The sequence below is a fragment of the Diadema setosum genome, chromosome 1, assembly GCF_964275005.1.
Source record: "Diadema setosum chromosome 1, eeDiaSeto1, whole genome shotgun sequence".
NCBI classification, from domain to species: Eukaryota; Metazoa; Echinodermata; class Echinoidea; order Diadematoida; family Diadematidae; genus Diadema; species Diadema setosum.
Window position 1 is genome coordinate 21,937,659 of NC_092685.1, and position 14,931 is coordinate 21,952,589.

At 39.3% G+C, this 14,931-nt stretch overlaps 1 protein-coding gene across 1 annotated transcript; it reads right to left on the minus strand.

Annotated features, from left to right (window-relative positions):
• Nucleotides 1-729: 729 nt before the first annotated feature.
• LOC140241525 (hyalin-like) lies at nt 730-14,630 on the minus strand. The gene is made up of 16 exons (XM_072321620.1): nt 14,477-14,630; nt 13,626-13,871; nt 12,634-12,879; nt 11,632-11,877; nt 10,696-10,941; nt 9,771-10,016; nt 8,936-9,181; nt 7,814-8,062; nt 7,172-7,285; nt 6,702-6,809; nt 5,532-5,659; nt 4,758-4,962; nt 3,447-3,590; nt 2,799-2,905; nt 2,091-2,230; nt 730-871 (listed from the first exon to the last, which is right to left on the minus strand). Exons 1-16 carry the CDS (start codon nt 14,628-14,630, stop codon nt 730-732), a joined length of 2,967 nt encoding a protein of 988 aa, XP_072177721.1.
• Nucleotides 14,631-14,931: the final 301 nt, after the last annotated feature.

A 14,931-nucleotide genomic window follows, 5' to 3' on the forward strand; every position in this document is an offset into this window, starting at 1 on the left:
AAGTATGGTGCCATATTGTTTTATGTTCTCTTCTCTCAGAGGAAAAAACAAACAAACATATTGTTTACAGATATATGCATGAGTCGGACTGCATGCCTTCGAAGGATGTACAAAAACACAACACATTCATCCCATCGTACCGAGCATGCTGCTAAACCACAGTATTTACATGAACGATAACCATTACTTCTTGAAACGAAACGATATATCTCAATGAATGTTGTTTCGGTTTTTGCATGTGTCATGATTACTATTATGACACATTTCCATGTTTGCAATCTTCATATTCCTCTGTTATTGTATTTTTTTTTTCTAAATTGAGCTGCCATCGCTGAAACCCCCCCCCCCCCCCCCCCCACTAGCTCAACTAGCTGTGGTGGTAGTTTTTGTTATGTTCTTTACTGTTTTCAAACGTACAGGAGGTGCACTATAAACTAGCACAGGTATAATTTGACGAAAAACTAGCACAAAAAAAAAAACAACCCACCACACACACACACACATACACACACGGCGCACACGCACTGTCTCACATACATATGAACTGCATTGAGTCTTGAAATATAAATAAAATGTATAACTATTTCTTTGGCCCCTTACTCATGTTACTGTTACATAGTGAAACAAGTCTTTGGAATCCCATATAGGGTACTGCATAAAGAGATACGATCGATCGTTTGGTTTTTCGGATTTCATTTAAGTTAAAGCATTTCATCTTTCGTCTGACATCTAATCAGTGACAATCTTCTCTAGTACGTTTCCTGCTTCTCTGCCAGTTCTGTTACCATGGTTATAGTGGTAAACCTCTACTTGAAAACCCACGCGTGTTGGTTCGTCTTTCTGATGAGTGTTGACCGGACGCATGGAATTGCTGTGGGATGAAGAAACACACGAAATGGAATAACTCAAAACTATCCGGGACGGACTGTTGGATATAGGTGTATACAACCAAAGCAGTTGTCACAGAGCGACGGAAAATGAAAGTATTATAGCGTAATTTGATCTCTCAAATGCACAAAACAACTCAGCGTGAACATGGCGCTTTGCAATACAAGTGAATACAACTGTATCTAATACTGTATAAAAAGACAGAGAGACATAATATATATATATATATATATATATATATATATATATATATATAAAGTTCTATTAAGTTGATTCGCCACAAGTCAACCTATGTCAATTTGAATAGAGAGTTGGACTTGATTTAAACGAAAACATCTAGTATTCTAGGTGTTAAACTTGCTCATTCCCTTTTCGCTTTCATACTCTTAAAACCGCATCGAAGGATGGACATGTGTCCTTATTATGAAGCAATCTGCCTTCGAGGCAGAATCGTAGTACGGTGTGGAATGATCATTAAATTTTTATGTGTCATGTATTTACGTCCGCTAAAAATCAAGATACGCGTTTTCCTTTACTGTGTGAAACAAAGACAAACACAGTAACAAAATAGGAATGTTCTCTTATTACTCAAGTTCCAAGTGGCCGAATGAATTTTTCCATAAGCTTTACCCATAGCATACGGGAGCTCTGCTGATCTCAGAGTCTAGTAGGTAACGAATACAATTTTGTCTCATGAGAAATGATTAGAAGCCACTTAAAGCTATACACCAACTCAGATTGCGAAGACATCAATTTGTAAAAGGAAAATGATCACTTAGGGGAAATGATTTGAAAAACTTACAGCAGACTCTCTTCCAGACGCAACATATGGTCGAGCAAAGTTTTCTTGATGAAATTTGGAAAACTCCGAGTCTAGCCTCCTGCCAACTGCTCCTTCGTTTCGTCTCACGGTAGAAGGGTCCGTATGAGACCGCAGTCCACTGTTCCTCCCACCGGCATAATAGCCCGAACGAGTGGTATTGGATCTGCGTTCTTTTCCATCCTCCGCGAACGCCATAACCGACGGGTTCGGGTTAAACCTTGGTCCAAAGTTTTGGAGTTTTGGAGATTTCGAACTATGTAAGACTTTCTCTGACTGGACTCTAACGACGGCGTCCCGAGAGCGTTCATTCAACGCCTTTCCACCCGTAAGGCTTAGCTCCATTATGCTTAACATTTCTGTATTTGGATTTGGGTCAAACCTCGGTCCAAACTTAGGGCGGTGAGATTTCAAACCGTTTAGGACTTTCTCTGTCTGGTCTCCAAAGAAGGCGTTCCAAGGACGTTCCGTTCCATTTGTACCGCTTAGCTCCATTTTGCGTAGCATTTCTGCATGCCCAATCTGGAGAACGAAAGGAGCAAAGTCATCAACAGAGACACACCCTGACAGAGATTAATTGTTATCTACGTGCAACATACAGTCCAATTACTTCTTCCAGAAACTACGGTATTGCTCGTTTATCCCATCGACTCAACTGCGGGGCAGTTGAGGAACCACTTTCATAGAACACAATCATTGCTTATCACTTGCAAGGAGCGATTCAGAATTCAAAATTAACGTTCTATCAAATCATTATTTGAAAGGGCACCGTGAATTTGTCACTGTTTCTAACTATAAATCTGCAAATCATTTCGTAACACGATGCGCCCATCTACCGGCACCTGACTGGTTCGATTCCCTTGACAGTAAAAGCATACCAATACCAAAGGATCAGAATAACACATGTCCAAGGCCTTTTAATTCTATTTAAAGCTTATCACGGCGAACACCAGAGACAACTAACACCCACCGGCATAAGACTATCATTTGCCCAATACCAGTACATGCATTGTATTCTTTGCCTAATTGTACAGGCTGTGACATGACTATTCACTGTTGGTAGTCATAGAAGCTTTTGGGTGAAACTCACTACTTCAACTCTCCTCTTCCAACACAAGATGGCGCCCCCCGCGACAATGACGATGATGAACAATATCACTCCACAAATAGCACCGATGACCACGCTCTGACTAAACTCTACACACAAAAAGAAATATAAAAGCACAATATATATTAAGGGGTCTTTAGCTCAGTTACAATACTGTATTACTGGTAAAATTTTATGAATGGACCAATTAATATTCGATTACAGCAATTAAGAATGAATATGTTCATTGAAACGAAATCAATTCCTTCATTCAGTTATTCATTCATTCATTCATTCATTCATTCATCCATTCAATAATCCATTATAGAGCCTATTTTTATTGTTAAGGCCACCATCCACGTCAAGTTCGTCTCTTAGTAGCTGCTACCTGATTCTTCCCCTGCTTACGTGTGAGTTCTTGCACAATCGGTTTTCTTATGGATTAGCATGTTACCTTATAGTAGATGTTACGTTTACGTGAATGCTAGCATTTTATGTTTGCATTCTTTGCCTTTTGTTATAAGCAGAAATGCTATACAGAGATCAAATCAAATCAAATCACACTAATCTAAAACCAATTATATTCACTAACTTTGAAAGGAAGAAAACTCCCGAATATTTTGTTTTTCTTCATCAATAACCCACGCTTACCACATATTTTCCCCCGTCCACTGCCGTCTGCCGACAAGTCTACGTATGATTCGTAACACTGACACGTGAAAGATCCTTCGGTGTTTGCACACACAGCATTTGGTGAACAGTCGTTCGTTTCGTCACTCGCACACTCATCAGCATCTAAACACAAAATTGGATGAGAGATTCAAATGTCACTTCCAAAGAAACATGCATCAAGTAATAGATTTTGCCACCATGTCCTCTAGGAAGCTTGTGATCTCACTTCCTTATGTAACATAGATTCGTCCTTTATTTATTGTTTCATCAAGCCATTGATCCTTTCATCATCCATTAAAAACAAAACAAACAAACAAACAAACAAAAAACCAACATGTAAATTTGCCATTAATCAAATGGCCCTTTTAGATGCAAAGGTTTTTTTTTCAATAAAATAAGAAAATATGGGATGTTTCTACATTTTGTTTTTATTGACTAAGTATACGAAACTATCTTACTGACTATCTATGCGATATGAGTCATGCATGGGTGAGCACAAATAACAGAAAAATGGTCACTTTTCAAAAGTCACAAAAGTCGTTTTGACGTTTTTTTTATGTATTTGTTTCTGGTGCATGTATAGGTGCTGTTTTTGTTTAATTATCCATCGTTTGATCCCCTTATGCCATCTGACCAGTACATTCCTTGCGCAATCCCTACAGTGAGCTCATTCAACCACAACATGACTCCCTCTTAAGTTCACACAATAATGTCCCGTTGCATGTTGGTAAGAATATTTGATTACAATTCTTAAAAAAAAAAAAAATGAAGAGGTTTTGAAGATATACGAGGGTCGAATATATTCATTTACAGCTATTGTGTTCAACTAACAGTTAAGAAAAAGAAAACATATAAAAGTGTGAGGATAGTTGTGAGAGGGTCAAAGCCCCTAGGATGGATGATAAAACAACATAAATATACCAGAAACAAAATGTTTCACAGATACACAACAGTTACTCTTTTGACTTTGAAAAGCGACCATTTTCTCTCTCGTGCGTGCTCGCTCATGCATGACTGAACAGATCATTCTCATTTTCATACAAAAAAAAAAGTAAATAAGTGTAGAAATGCCTCTGTCGAATCATTTTGTTCAACACCCTTTTCGTTAAAAAGTTACACTATATTGATGAGTGGGTACTTGTTGTCGTTGTTGTTGTTGTGTTTAATGGAATCCATTTGACACAAAAAGGACCAAGAAGATGTTTGTTATCGTTCAAACCACTGCAAAGACTTATTTGTTTACAAAGTGATGATGGAAAAAACAAGCCAACAAAGTCTGTCTGTCATTACCTGTGATCTTCGTCGCTTCCGGTTCGACTCTAATGGATGCCAAACCGGCGGTCAGAGTCTCATCTCCAAAATTATTTAAAACGTCTGCTTCTACAGTCGAGAAACTCGTTGACGTATTGACGAAGCTGTCCAGTACTGCTATCACACTACCCTGACGATACTCGGTGACTGTTACGTCGTTGATAACGGTTGTAGTGGCCAGAATCTGCCGAAAAACCCAAACAAACAAACAAACACATGACACATCATGGGTACTGCTTACTTAAAACTGAAAAAGCAACATATAAAAGAAGCATCGATATGGAATATTATCTACTTCGACGGTAAGATATTGGACCTGAATGCATGTTTCATCAATGCTTAACTGATTCGGCCAGAGCAACACGGTGACTGTCTTTTTTTCCCTTATCGACAAATGCGTTTATCATGTAAAGGCTTGCGAAATATTTCTAACAGTTTTGAGATTAAGATTAAAGACGTTAATGCGGCTTTCAAGCATGCAAAGATTATTTCATGGATCTGCGCGTGTTTGCGAGATCGTCGATTCGTCACATTTGACATCATCGTTTAGAAATTTTCCATTGTTTGGAGAGTCAAAGAGAGTGTTCGTGTGTGTGTGTGGGGGGGGGGGGGAGGGGGGGGGGGGGTGTACAACCCCAGTGTCCCCTCCAGTTCAATGAACATAATTATGACTAAAAATACAGATTATTCATTTTACTATGAAAAGGGATGATAAAAAATACAATTAAGATCTTGATCCTTGCTCTTTCTTACCACTCCAATAATTGTTTCGGTGAGATTTGTGTACAGTTCTGAAGATTCATTTGCCAGTTCCAGCGTGTAATCAATGTCAACGCCGTTGGCAGCTAATATCGTCAATTCAATGCTGTAGCGAGTTTGAGCTATATAGCAAACACAAACAAATGTTTAACGATAATTATGTGGAATAGATTTGGAGATTTCAACACCTGACAATTATCTTTGAACACCCCGTGAATATGACATACTCATTAGACCTGCTAAAATAAATGTATCTGTAAACTCTGCAGACTTATATGAATGTTTCCCCTATTATGTTAAGTTCATTTTGTAATTTCATTACTATTGTTAATATTATTTGATTTGAAGATGTATGTCACTTATGAAATTTGTGGAAGAGCAAATAAAATGATATGAATGAATTAATGAAAGGAAAGAAAAACTATAGTGCTGTACGAATAATAAACATACTGATACTGCAAAGAATTACTCGTATGAGAACGGGACAATTTGCCCTCCACAGGTCATTGTGCTTTTATTAAATTCAAGTACATGTATTATACAAAAGAAAAGTGAAAATAAAACTCTCTGCAAATCATTTTTATGTTTGAGGTTGAGGGTTCGTTCAAGGTTGAAGAATCAATTGTGTCGTCATCTAGTTTGAATCAAGCAAACATATTATAGACAATATACGTATGGTTTGATGCTGTATCATTTTATGTTATTTGTTTCTTCATTGTTAATACTCTAAAAGGCAAACAAAAATCTTTAAAAAAATATAAAAATAAAGATCTTCGCTGTCCACGAGTCATTTTTGGTTTGGTTTCAGAATTTTTAACAGCCTTTAATTGATGAATTACAAGTGATTCTTGGCACCACAATTTAAGATACTATAGTTTCCTGTTCCTTACTCAAATGGCGCTTTTTGAAAATATCTTCCTGATATTTTTTTTTTCTTTTTTCACAAATTTCAAGAATGTGACAAGTTCTTTCTAGTCTTTCTCCAGTATAAGATCACCAGTTAAGTGTCGCGATGTAAATAGTAACGGTAAGATCCCCTACGATTTGAAGACGTGCCAAGGCGGTACAATAGTGATCCGAGAAAAGGCCAAAAACAAGTTATTGCAAAATATCAACAAAAAAAAAATCAGTTATGATAACGTTAAGGGATACTGATAGACTCACCAATGCACGTTTCCTGCCTTCGAATAAAATTAGGGCGACACTGGCAACTTGAAGAAACACATTCCTCAGAGACTACGCAGTCCATATCAGATTCACAAGAAGCACGAGCTACAAGAACACACAGATACAAAAGGAAACAAATGTAATGAAAAACGGCAGAAGGGTATTAGTTGTTCAGTGTGAAAATTGTTTAATTCTACACTGAAAATGCATTTAATCATGAAGTTGCGCTAAAACAAGATAATGATGGAAATGTGCAATTGATGTTTTTGTTGGATTTCCTTATTTAAGTGACCAGCTACGAGTAATAAACCAGTCAGTTTATTACACTCTGAAAACGGGCATAATGTTTCATACGTCGAATGTATTTTAGACTAGTATGAATATGTTACAAGTGGGATTCTATATTAGCAGTCAAATGTGGCAAAAAATCAGCAAACGAGAGAATGAGAAAGATATATCATACAAACCTGATTCGCACGTCCTTCCTTCATATCCCGATGGACAGCGACAGATGTATATATTTGAGAAATCAATACACGTTCCTCCATTCAGACAAGGGTTAGGATCACATATTGACCCCTCTGAAAGAGAGCACAGGTCAAGGTATTCACTTATCGAGCAGGCAGCAATACTCTTTCCTAAATGAATGACACTGATTCACACGAACTGATTATTTATTTAAAAAAAATCTACGTCAAACTTTGTAGTCAGGTGCCTTCATTGCTTTGAGTGCAGATATGACAAATTGTACACAGCAATTAGAGCATTTCTGAGCGATTCTTTAATGTCGCAAACTATAATTATCTATACACAATATTCCAGCCTAATTTCCAGTAACATCAAGGCATTATCGAATCGCAGTATTGGAAGCAGTGCAAGAACTATTTTGATAAGCAATATTAGGTTAGTCCATACTAGAGAGCTGATTATGAGTTATTGCATTGTTTTAACCTCATAAAATGTAAAGATACTTTTAACCTGAAAGTCGAGATCTAACCATGTTTTAACATTTCCTACAGATGAATGACTAATTATGATGGAAAAGGCAAAGTAGTTAGGTATTGAATGAGTTTGGAACCCAATTCCAAAACACCATCATTGACATTTACCGGCCACTGTGACTATGAATTCACAAGTCTGATTATTTCCAGATCCGTCGACTGCCACGTACGACACGCTCGTGTTGCCGAGCGGGTAATCCCCACCGTTCTCTCCAGGTGCTACGATAGCAATCGTCACATTATTGGAATTGTCCGTCGCCGTCGGGGCTTCCCACGTTGCCACTGCCTCGGAGGAGCCGAATTGGGCTGTGACGGCCAGGGAGCCGGGGCATCCCTCGATGACCGGTCTCTCTTCGTCTGTAGGTTGAAGAATGGTATTTTTTTAGGTGTCGTGGTTTATAAGGTTATAAAGTTGTGTGGTTTATAACCATGAGAAGAATAGCGTACTTCAAAGTCACACATCGTTTGGACATCGTTCAAGCATGTAATGACATCTAAATCTTGCCACCTGGTGAGAAAAAAAAGGTACATTTCCACCCAATGAAGTAGAAATTAAATTGAAAAGAATGATGCAGGCTTCATACAAAATCGAACCTAAAGTAATGAAGTTATGGAATCTAAATTTCACATGTTTTTGTGAAATAGTTAACCATGTAGGCTTATACGCAAAATTGATGATGATTATGTCATGGAGCTTGGGCTCCATACAATGACATGGCCTGACCAGTCTGTCTTCAGTGGTCTTTGACCTATATATACTCACCTTCACACAGTTTCTTTTTTATTGACATGACATACAAGCGAGTAGCTTCTATCTTTTGTTTCTCAAGATCCATCAATAATAATTTTTCTCGGTTAAAAGGGTACATAGATTTGATGAAGGCCAATCGAACAGAAGATACTGCAATGCGACAAATGAGAATGCCACGTGTAAGACTTATTTGCCCTGCACTTTTCATATCAAACGAGTTAATGATAATAACGACCTGCGGATGATTTTGATATTTTGAAACCGACTATTAGTGCAGGGCATCACAGTGAGTCCTTTGCCTGAAACTGCGTGTTATCTTCCAAATATGACAAGATCGGCATTCACATGTATGACACTTTCAAACACTTGGGACACAAACAAACAAACGTTGAAACAGTATATGGGAGGCTGGGCTGGGCAAAACTGTGAGGGCGCTCCATGGGTTTAGACGCCCTCTTGGAAAGTGAGTTGTGACAAACCTTTGATATGCACGTCGAAGGAGCACTGAGCAGAATTTCCAGAAGGATCTTCCACTCGATAGGTGACTGTGGTCGACCCGATGCTAAAATTTCCCCCACTGACGGTGGGTCCCAGCAAGCAGACTGTCACGTTCCCTGAATTATCGGTTGCTGAGGGCTCATTCCATGAGATCTCCCTAGAAGGAAGGCCAGGCTGAGTGGTCGCCGTCGTCGAATTCGGGCATGTGATCATTGGGTTTTCGTTATCTACAATGCACACAGTGATATAATTGATAACACTTAACCCTTTAGTAACTGAAGATTCAGTACATAATGGCCTATTGTCCCCTGGAAGGTACAGCAATATTACTCTCATTTCGGCAACTTCCTAAATCATGCAAAATAGATCACTGCATGTTTATTTTTGTCTATTATGGGTTATGCTTATTTGAAATCCTTTTTATGACTTTACCAAGAGACTAGTGTGTCACAGAAATAATTCTGACACACTTTTGTTGATCTTTGACTTATTTCAAATTATGTAATTATATATTCTATATGGAAGAAATACAAATAGTAATGCATAAAACAATAAAAAAAAAGAGGACGGGCGACTTCGGGCGGTTTAGGATGTAAACTGACGGGCGGTTTCGAGCGGTTCAGTTACTAATGGGGTATCATTCATGCAAGACTACTATCGAAATGGATTTGGATAGTTCTAATATGTACCGGTAGATTTCTAATAAATCTTCCATTATATATAGTCTGTGCTTTAAGGTAGACATGGGTGATTGACCGGCACTAGATCACCCTTAGACTAGCGGCACATGAGACAAGGAACTTGGCACCCTCATACCTATAACACGCACAGAGATAACGCACTCGTCACTGTTTCCTGCCGCGTCGGTTCCCCGATAGGTCACGTTGGTCTTTCCGATACTGAATCGTCCACCGTTGACTCCAGGACCCACAAGGGAAACATCCGCAGACCCCGAGTTGTCCGCTACGGTTGGCTCAGTCCAAGTGACTACCGCTGTTGAAAGTCCAGAATCCGTGTAAACCATTGGTGGACCTATACACGTGATAACTGGATTTTCTTTGTCTGGGAAATAGAAAATAGAGTCACACATTTTAATCAAAAATATTGACTACACTTTAACATAAAGAACCTCTACAATTTCAGTTTCTAAATAATAATGATGTAGTCTTGTTTCATATATTGTTGTTAACGAACGAACAGCAGTCCGTTTCATTAAACGCACTTCGAAGATAACTTTGTGATTCGTCTTTAGTAAAGTTGCAAATACTATTCATAATTCATAATCTACCAAGTGACACTAAGGTTAATGACACATAATATTTCAATGTGTCATAGTTAAACAAGATTTGTAGCTGTGTATGGGGCACCAAATATCGCATGGTCTCATTTGTTACGAAATTAGTCATTTCGTCGACGAAATGACTGATTTCGTAACGAAAGAGACCATACGACACTTGGCGTCCCATAGCTGTGCATAGGAATGACATTATAGTAAAGGTACAAGAACGCTCGTGTGTGAGTGCGTTTGTGTGAATTTTTCTGAGCGTATGTATGTATGTATGTATGTGTGTATGTATTTTTCTGTGAGTGTGTGTGTCCGTCATACATTCATACGTGCAATTACCATCCAGTGAAGAGTGTGTCCTTGGCTTCCGTTGCACAAACAAAAGAAAACTGTGGGTAAGTAAAAATTACCGACCACTAGCATGACTTGGTTCCCCAATGCTTGATATTTGCTTACCAATTATAGTAACGACAAATGAACAGTTGTTCCTGTTCCCTGCGTCATCCAGTGCTGTGTACCATACTCTGCTTATCCCTATGGGAAATATGTCTGCAGTGGTCCCATTGGTATCACGAATGACGTTTACATTGCCAGAATTATCGGAGGCTTCCGGAAGGGTCCAGTTCACCAGGCCGGTGGACATACCAGGGGTTGTGGTCGTGGAAATGTTATCAGGGCAAGAAATGGTTGGCTCTTCCATATCTGCGAAAAAAAGAAATCAAACGACACAGGCCTAGACTAGAAATCACACTATGGATATTCTCATTCATCGTATATCTTCTTGGCTTGATGCCAGTCAGTATTGTCCTCTAATTGGTCAGGAGTGGCCTTAACGAATCTGACTTTAACACCGTCGTGTTGTCGAAATATAGTCACTTGGCTGCTTGGGGAACGGTAACTCTTTAGGAATGTAGGCCACGTATTATCTTCTCTAAATATTTTGGGAAAGTTGGACAAGCTGCATGAGATTGAACTATTACGTCTCGTACAAAATGAATCTCTCTTGCAAGACGCCCTTTGCATTTGGAGGGGGCGAGGTCGGAGTTGATTCGTTATTGGAACGGAAGATATCACATCAACACTTCATAATTATATGATTAGGGCCCGATCATCCTATACGTAACAGCGGAGCCATTCAGGATAAATAGAGCCAATAAGATACAAAGATAATTAGATAGAGTTAGATAACAGAGGAAAAACGTTACTGTTGGCAACAGAGAAACAACAGCAGGCAAAAAAAAAAAACAAAAAAAACATAGGTGTCATAAGTTGGATTTGCTTGTCGTATGATTAAAGTGAACACAGAGGAAGGAAATACGTATATTTCATACCTACTTCCAACGATTGACGACAAAAGATACGAGGTTTTCTCGCACGCAATCACTTACTTACCTGTGACGTAGACTGTAAACGAACACGTCATACGATTTCCTGCGTTATCCTGCGCATCGTACGAGAGCTCCGTGGTGCCGATTGAAAAATTCCCGCCATTGATTCCTGGTCCCAGGAACGTGACAAAGGCACTCCCAGAATTATCCCGAGCCGAGGGTTCCATCCAAAACACGGACGCAGTGGCCAAACCGTGTGATGTTGGGACAGACTGCGACTCAGGGCAAATGAGAGAGGGCGCTTCACCATCTATGGAATCAATTGAGACAATAACAACCATAGACTACACTTCAGAAAATAATGCATGATTTGCGTGAAAACTAAAAGGAATGATGATGATGATAATAATAATAATAATGATAATAATAATAATGATAATAATAATAAGGTCTTATTTAACCTGCCATGCCATTATCATTACCCTAGCATGCCAGGTACCCATTACACCTAGGTGGAGAGGGACATCAAGAGCAAAACATCTTGTCCAAAGACGCAAGTACTGGGCGGGGTTCGAACTCGTGTCCTCCGATAGGGAGTCGGGAGTCTTATCCACTATGCCACAGCGCCCCCAGAAAGATCTGTAATAATTTCAACCATGGATAGCGTGTGTCGAAAGCTGTTGTTATATCGCTGCATTGCGATTCCTATACTGCAAAACTGTCTCGTAGCAGTTTACTAAGTGTCTTCATTGCAAACTTCCCTGCGGGTAATACTGATGAAACTCCAGCTAACATTTCTTTTGGTTTGTTATACTGTGTCACATCACAATGACGCGCTCGTCCCTCGGTGGAGATTGGGAAATGATGACAAGCAATCACTAAATTTTCAACTCCCTTGATCCCATAATCTTCATAGATTTCCCAGACTCTCAAGAATCAGAAAAATGAGATGAAAACACTCTCTACATTAACCTCAACATATCACAAAAGTAGTAGCGAGTTGGCACAGTATCAGTGACACGCAGAATTTGGCAAATTGTGAATTTGGACATGTTCAAATGATTACCGGTTATAAGTATTTGAAAAGAACATGACTGCGTATTTCCTGCAGCATCCGTGGCTGTGTACTGGACCGTGGTGGAACCGATGGTAAAGTTGGTGCCGTTGGTGGCTGGTCCTTCCAGTGTGACTGTTACTTCTCCGGAGTTATCCCAAACGCGCGGCATGGACCACGTGACTTCAGCACTTCCTAGGCCGGGGTCGTTTGTCCCAACATAATCTTCTGGACAAATGATGTTTGGCCTCTCATTATCTGCCAAATTGAAGTTTAAAAAAAAGTTTATTTCAAAACATATTCATTCAAATCAGTTGTCGGATTGTGGGATTTCAGTTCGACAAAGGGAAATACCTTATGTGATACAGAACTCCTCCCCCCCAAAAAAAAAAACAAAAACAAAAACAACAACAACAACAACACACAACAACATATATACATGTATGTATAATATAGAGACTGTGACTTTACATGCATGCACTATGCAATACACCTTGACCATTGATAAGTGAAGTAAACGTGCACATTTTATTTTGAAGGAGAGAAGCAGATAATTATTGTCCCATGAAATTATACATTCATGCAATATGAACTCATTGAACCAACTACAAAAGACTATGAATAAAGTTCGGCATCACAATAGAATATCAGAAAGGTGTTTGTAACGAGGTTACTAAATTGAACGCATAGGCAGGCTGCTTGTTGGCAATGAAAGAGTTAAACTCGGAACTTGTGCATATTGTCACTAATTTCGCATCAGCTCTCAGAGAATACTTTTCAGTCTGCCAAAGAAAGTTCAAATACAGTTTGTTTTAACACATTCTTTAAGAAATGTGCATATTATATCATCACACTGTCGAGAAAAAATATGTGGAGGCTTTTTTAACAATTCGAACTAAAATAACATTCTTTAGCGTGGTTACGACTAGTTTACTAAGTGTGCCAGAACAGTGTGTAATTGGAAATCACAGACCACTAGGTTCCCGAATGGTTTTATTGCTTACCATTTATAGTGACGGCAAATGAACAGTTGTTCGTGTTCCCTGCGTCATCCATTGCTGTGTACCAAACTCTGCTAATCCCTATGGGAAATATGTCTGAAATAGTCCCATTGGTATCACGAATGACGTTTACATTGCCAGAATTATCGGAGGCTTCCGGAAGGGTCCAGTTCATCTGTCCGGTGGACATACCAGGGGTTGTGGTCGTGGAAATGTCATCTGGGCATGAAATGGTTGGCTTTTCCATGTCTGAGGCAAAATGATAGCGACGACATGTAATAGAAATCACACTATGGAAACTCGATTCTCATTCATTATCTCTCTACGTTGATTGATGTCGGTCAATGCTATCCTCTGATTGGTCAATGGTGGCCTCAACGAGTCCATCCCTGAACTACAGCACGCCATGGTGTCAAGATGGCGCCACAGCGCGCCGCGTGTATAGGGCACACTGAGTCTTTCGGAATGATTTTCACAAAATTATTCTCTGAATATTTCTCGAAAATTTAATGGATTCGAATTCAAATTTTATATCTCGTGCCTTCGGACCTACACCAACAGATGTCACCTCCTCTTTGGCAAAGCACCTTCATGAGTTAGTATGGGGCGGGGCAGTGTTTGATCCAGAATTGAACAATATTAGAAATATCATATCAAAACATAATAAGATTATATTAGAGTCATGTCATCCCGCATGTAACAACGGCGCGGCGGAGGCATTCGGGATAAACTAAGTAAGTTAAACACGATTCATATCTAACTTTACAAGTTGTACAATTACAATCTATACCCAACTTTACAAGAACATCGAATCTTACAAGAATACTTTTTCTTTTTTTTTCGCAGTCACTTACCTGTGACGTTGATCGTAAAAGCACACGTCATGCGATTCCCTGCATTATCCTGCGCATCGTACGAGAGCTCCGTGGTGCCGATTGAAAAATTCCCACCATTACTTTCTGGTCCCATGAACGTAACTGAAGCATTTCCAGAGTTATCCCGAGCCATGGGCTCCATCCAAGACACTGACGCAGTGGCCAAGCCCCGCGATGTTGGGACAGACTGCGACTCAGGGCAGATAATAGAGGGCGCTTCACCATCTATCGAATCAATTTAGACAGTGACAATGATTATTACTGTAGATTACACTTATGAAAAGAATGCATGATTGACGTATAACCAAAAGGATTGTCTGTATTATATCCAACCATGGATAACTTATGTCAGCAGCTGTTTTCATATCTCTACAATGCGACTCAGGGCAAATAATAGAGGGCGCTTCACCATCTATGGAATCAATTAAGACAGT

Bases quoted from the DNA above. Each gene is read 5' to 3' on its own strand.
- LOC140241525 (XM_072321620.1), bottom strand. From the start codon at position 14,630: ATGGCTCGGGATAACTCTGGAAATGCTTCAGTTACGTTCATGGGACCA. The intron at 13,872-14,476 runs GTAAGTGACTGC...ATTTTGCCTCAG, and splicing joins TTTTACGATCAACGTCACAG to ACATGGAAAAGCCAACCATT. The intron at 8,063-8,935 runs GTTTGTCACAAC...TTCAACCTACAG, and splicing joins CTTCGACGTGCATATCAAAG to ACGAAGAGAGACCGGTCATC.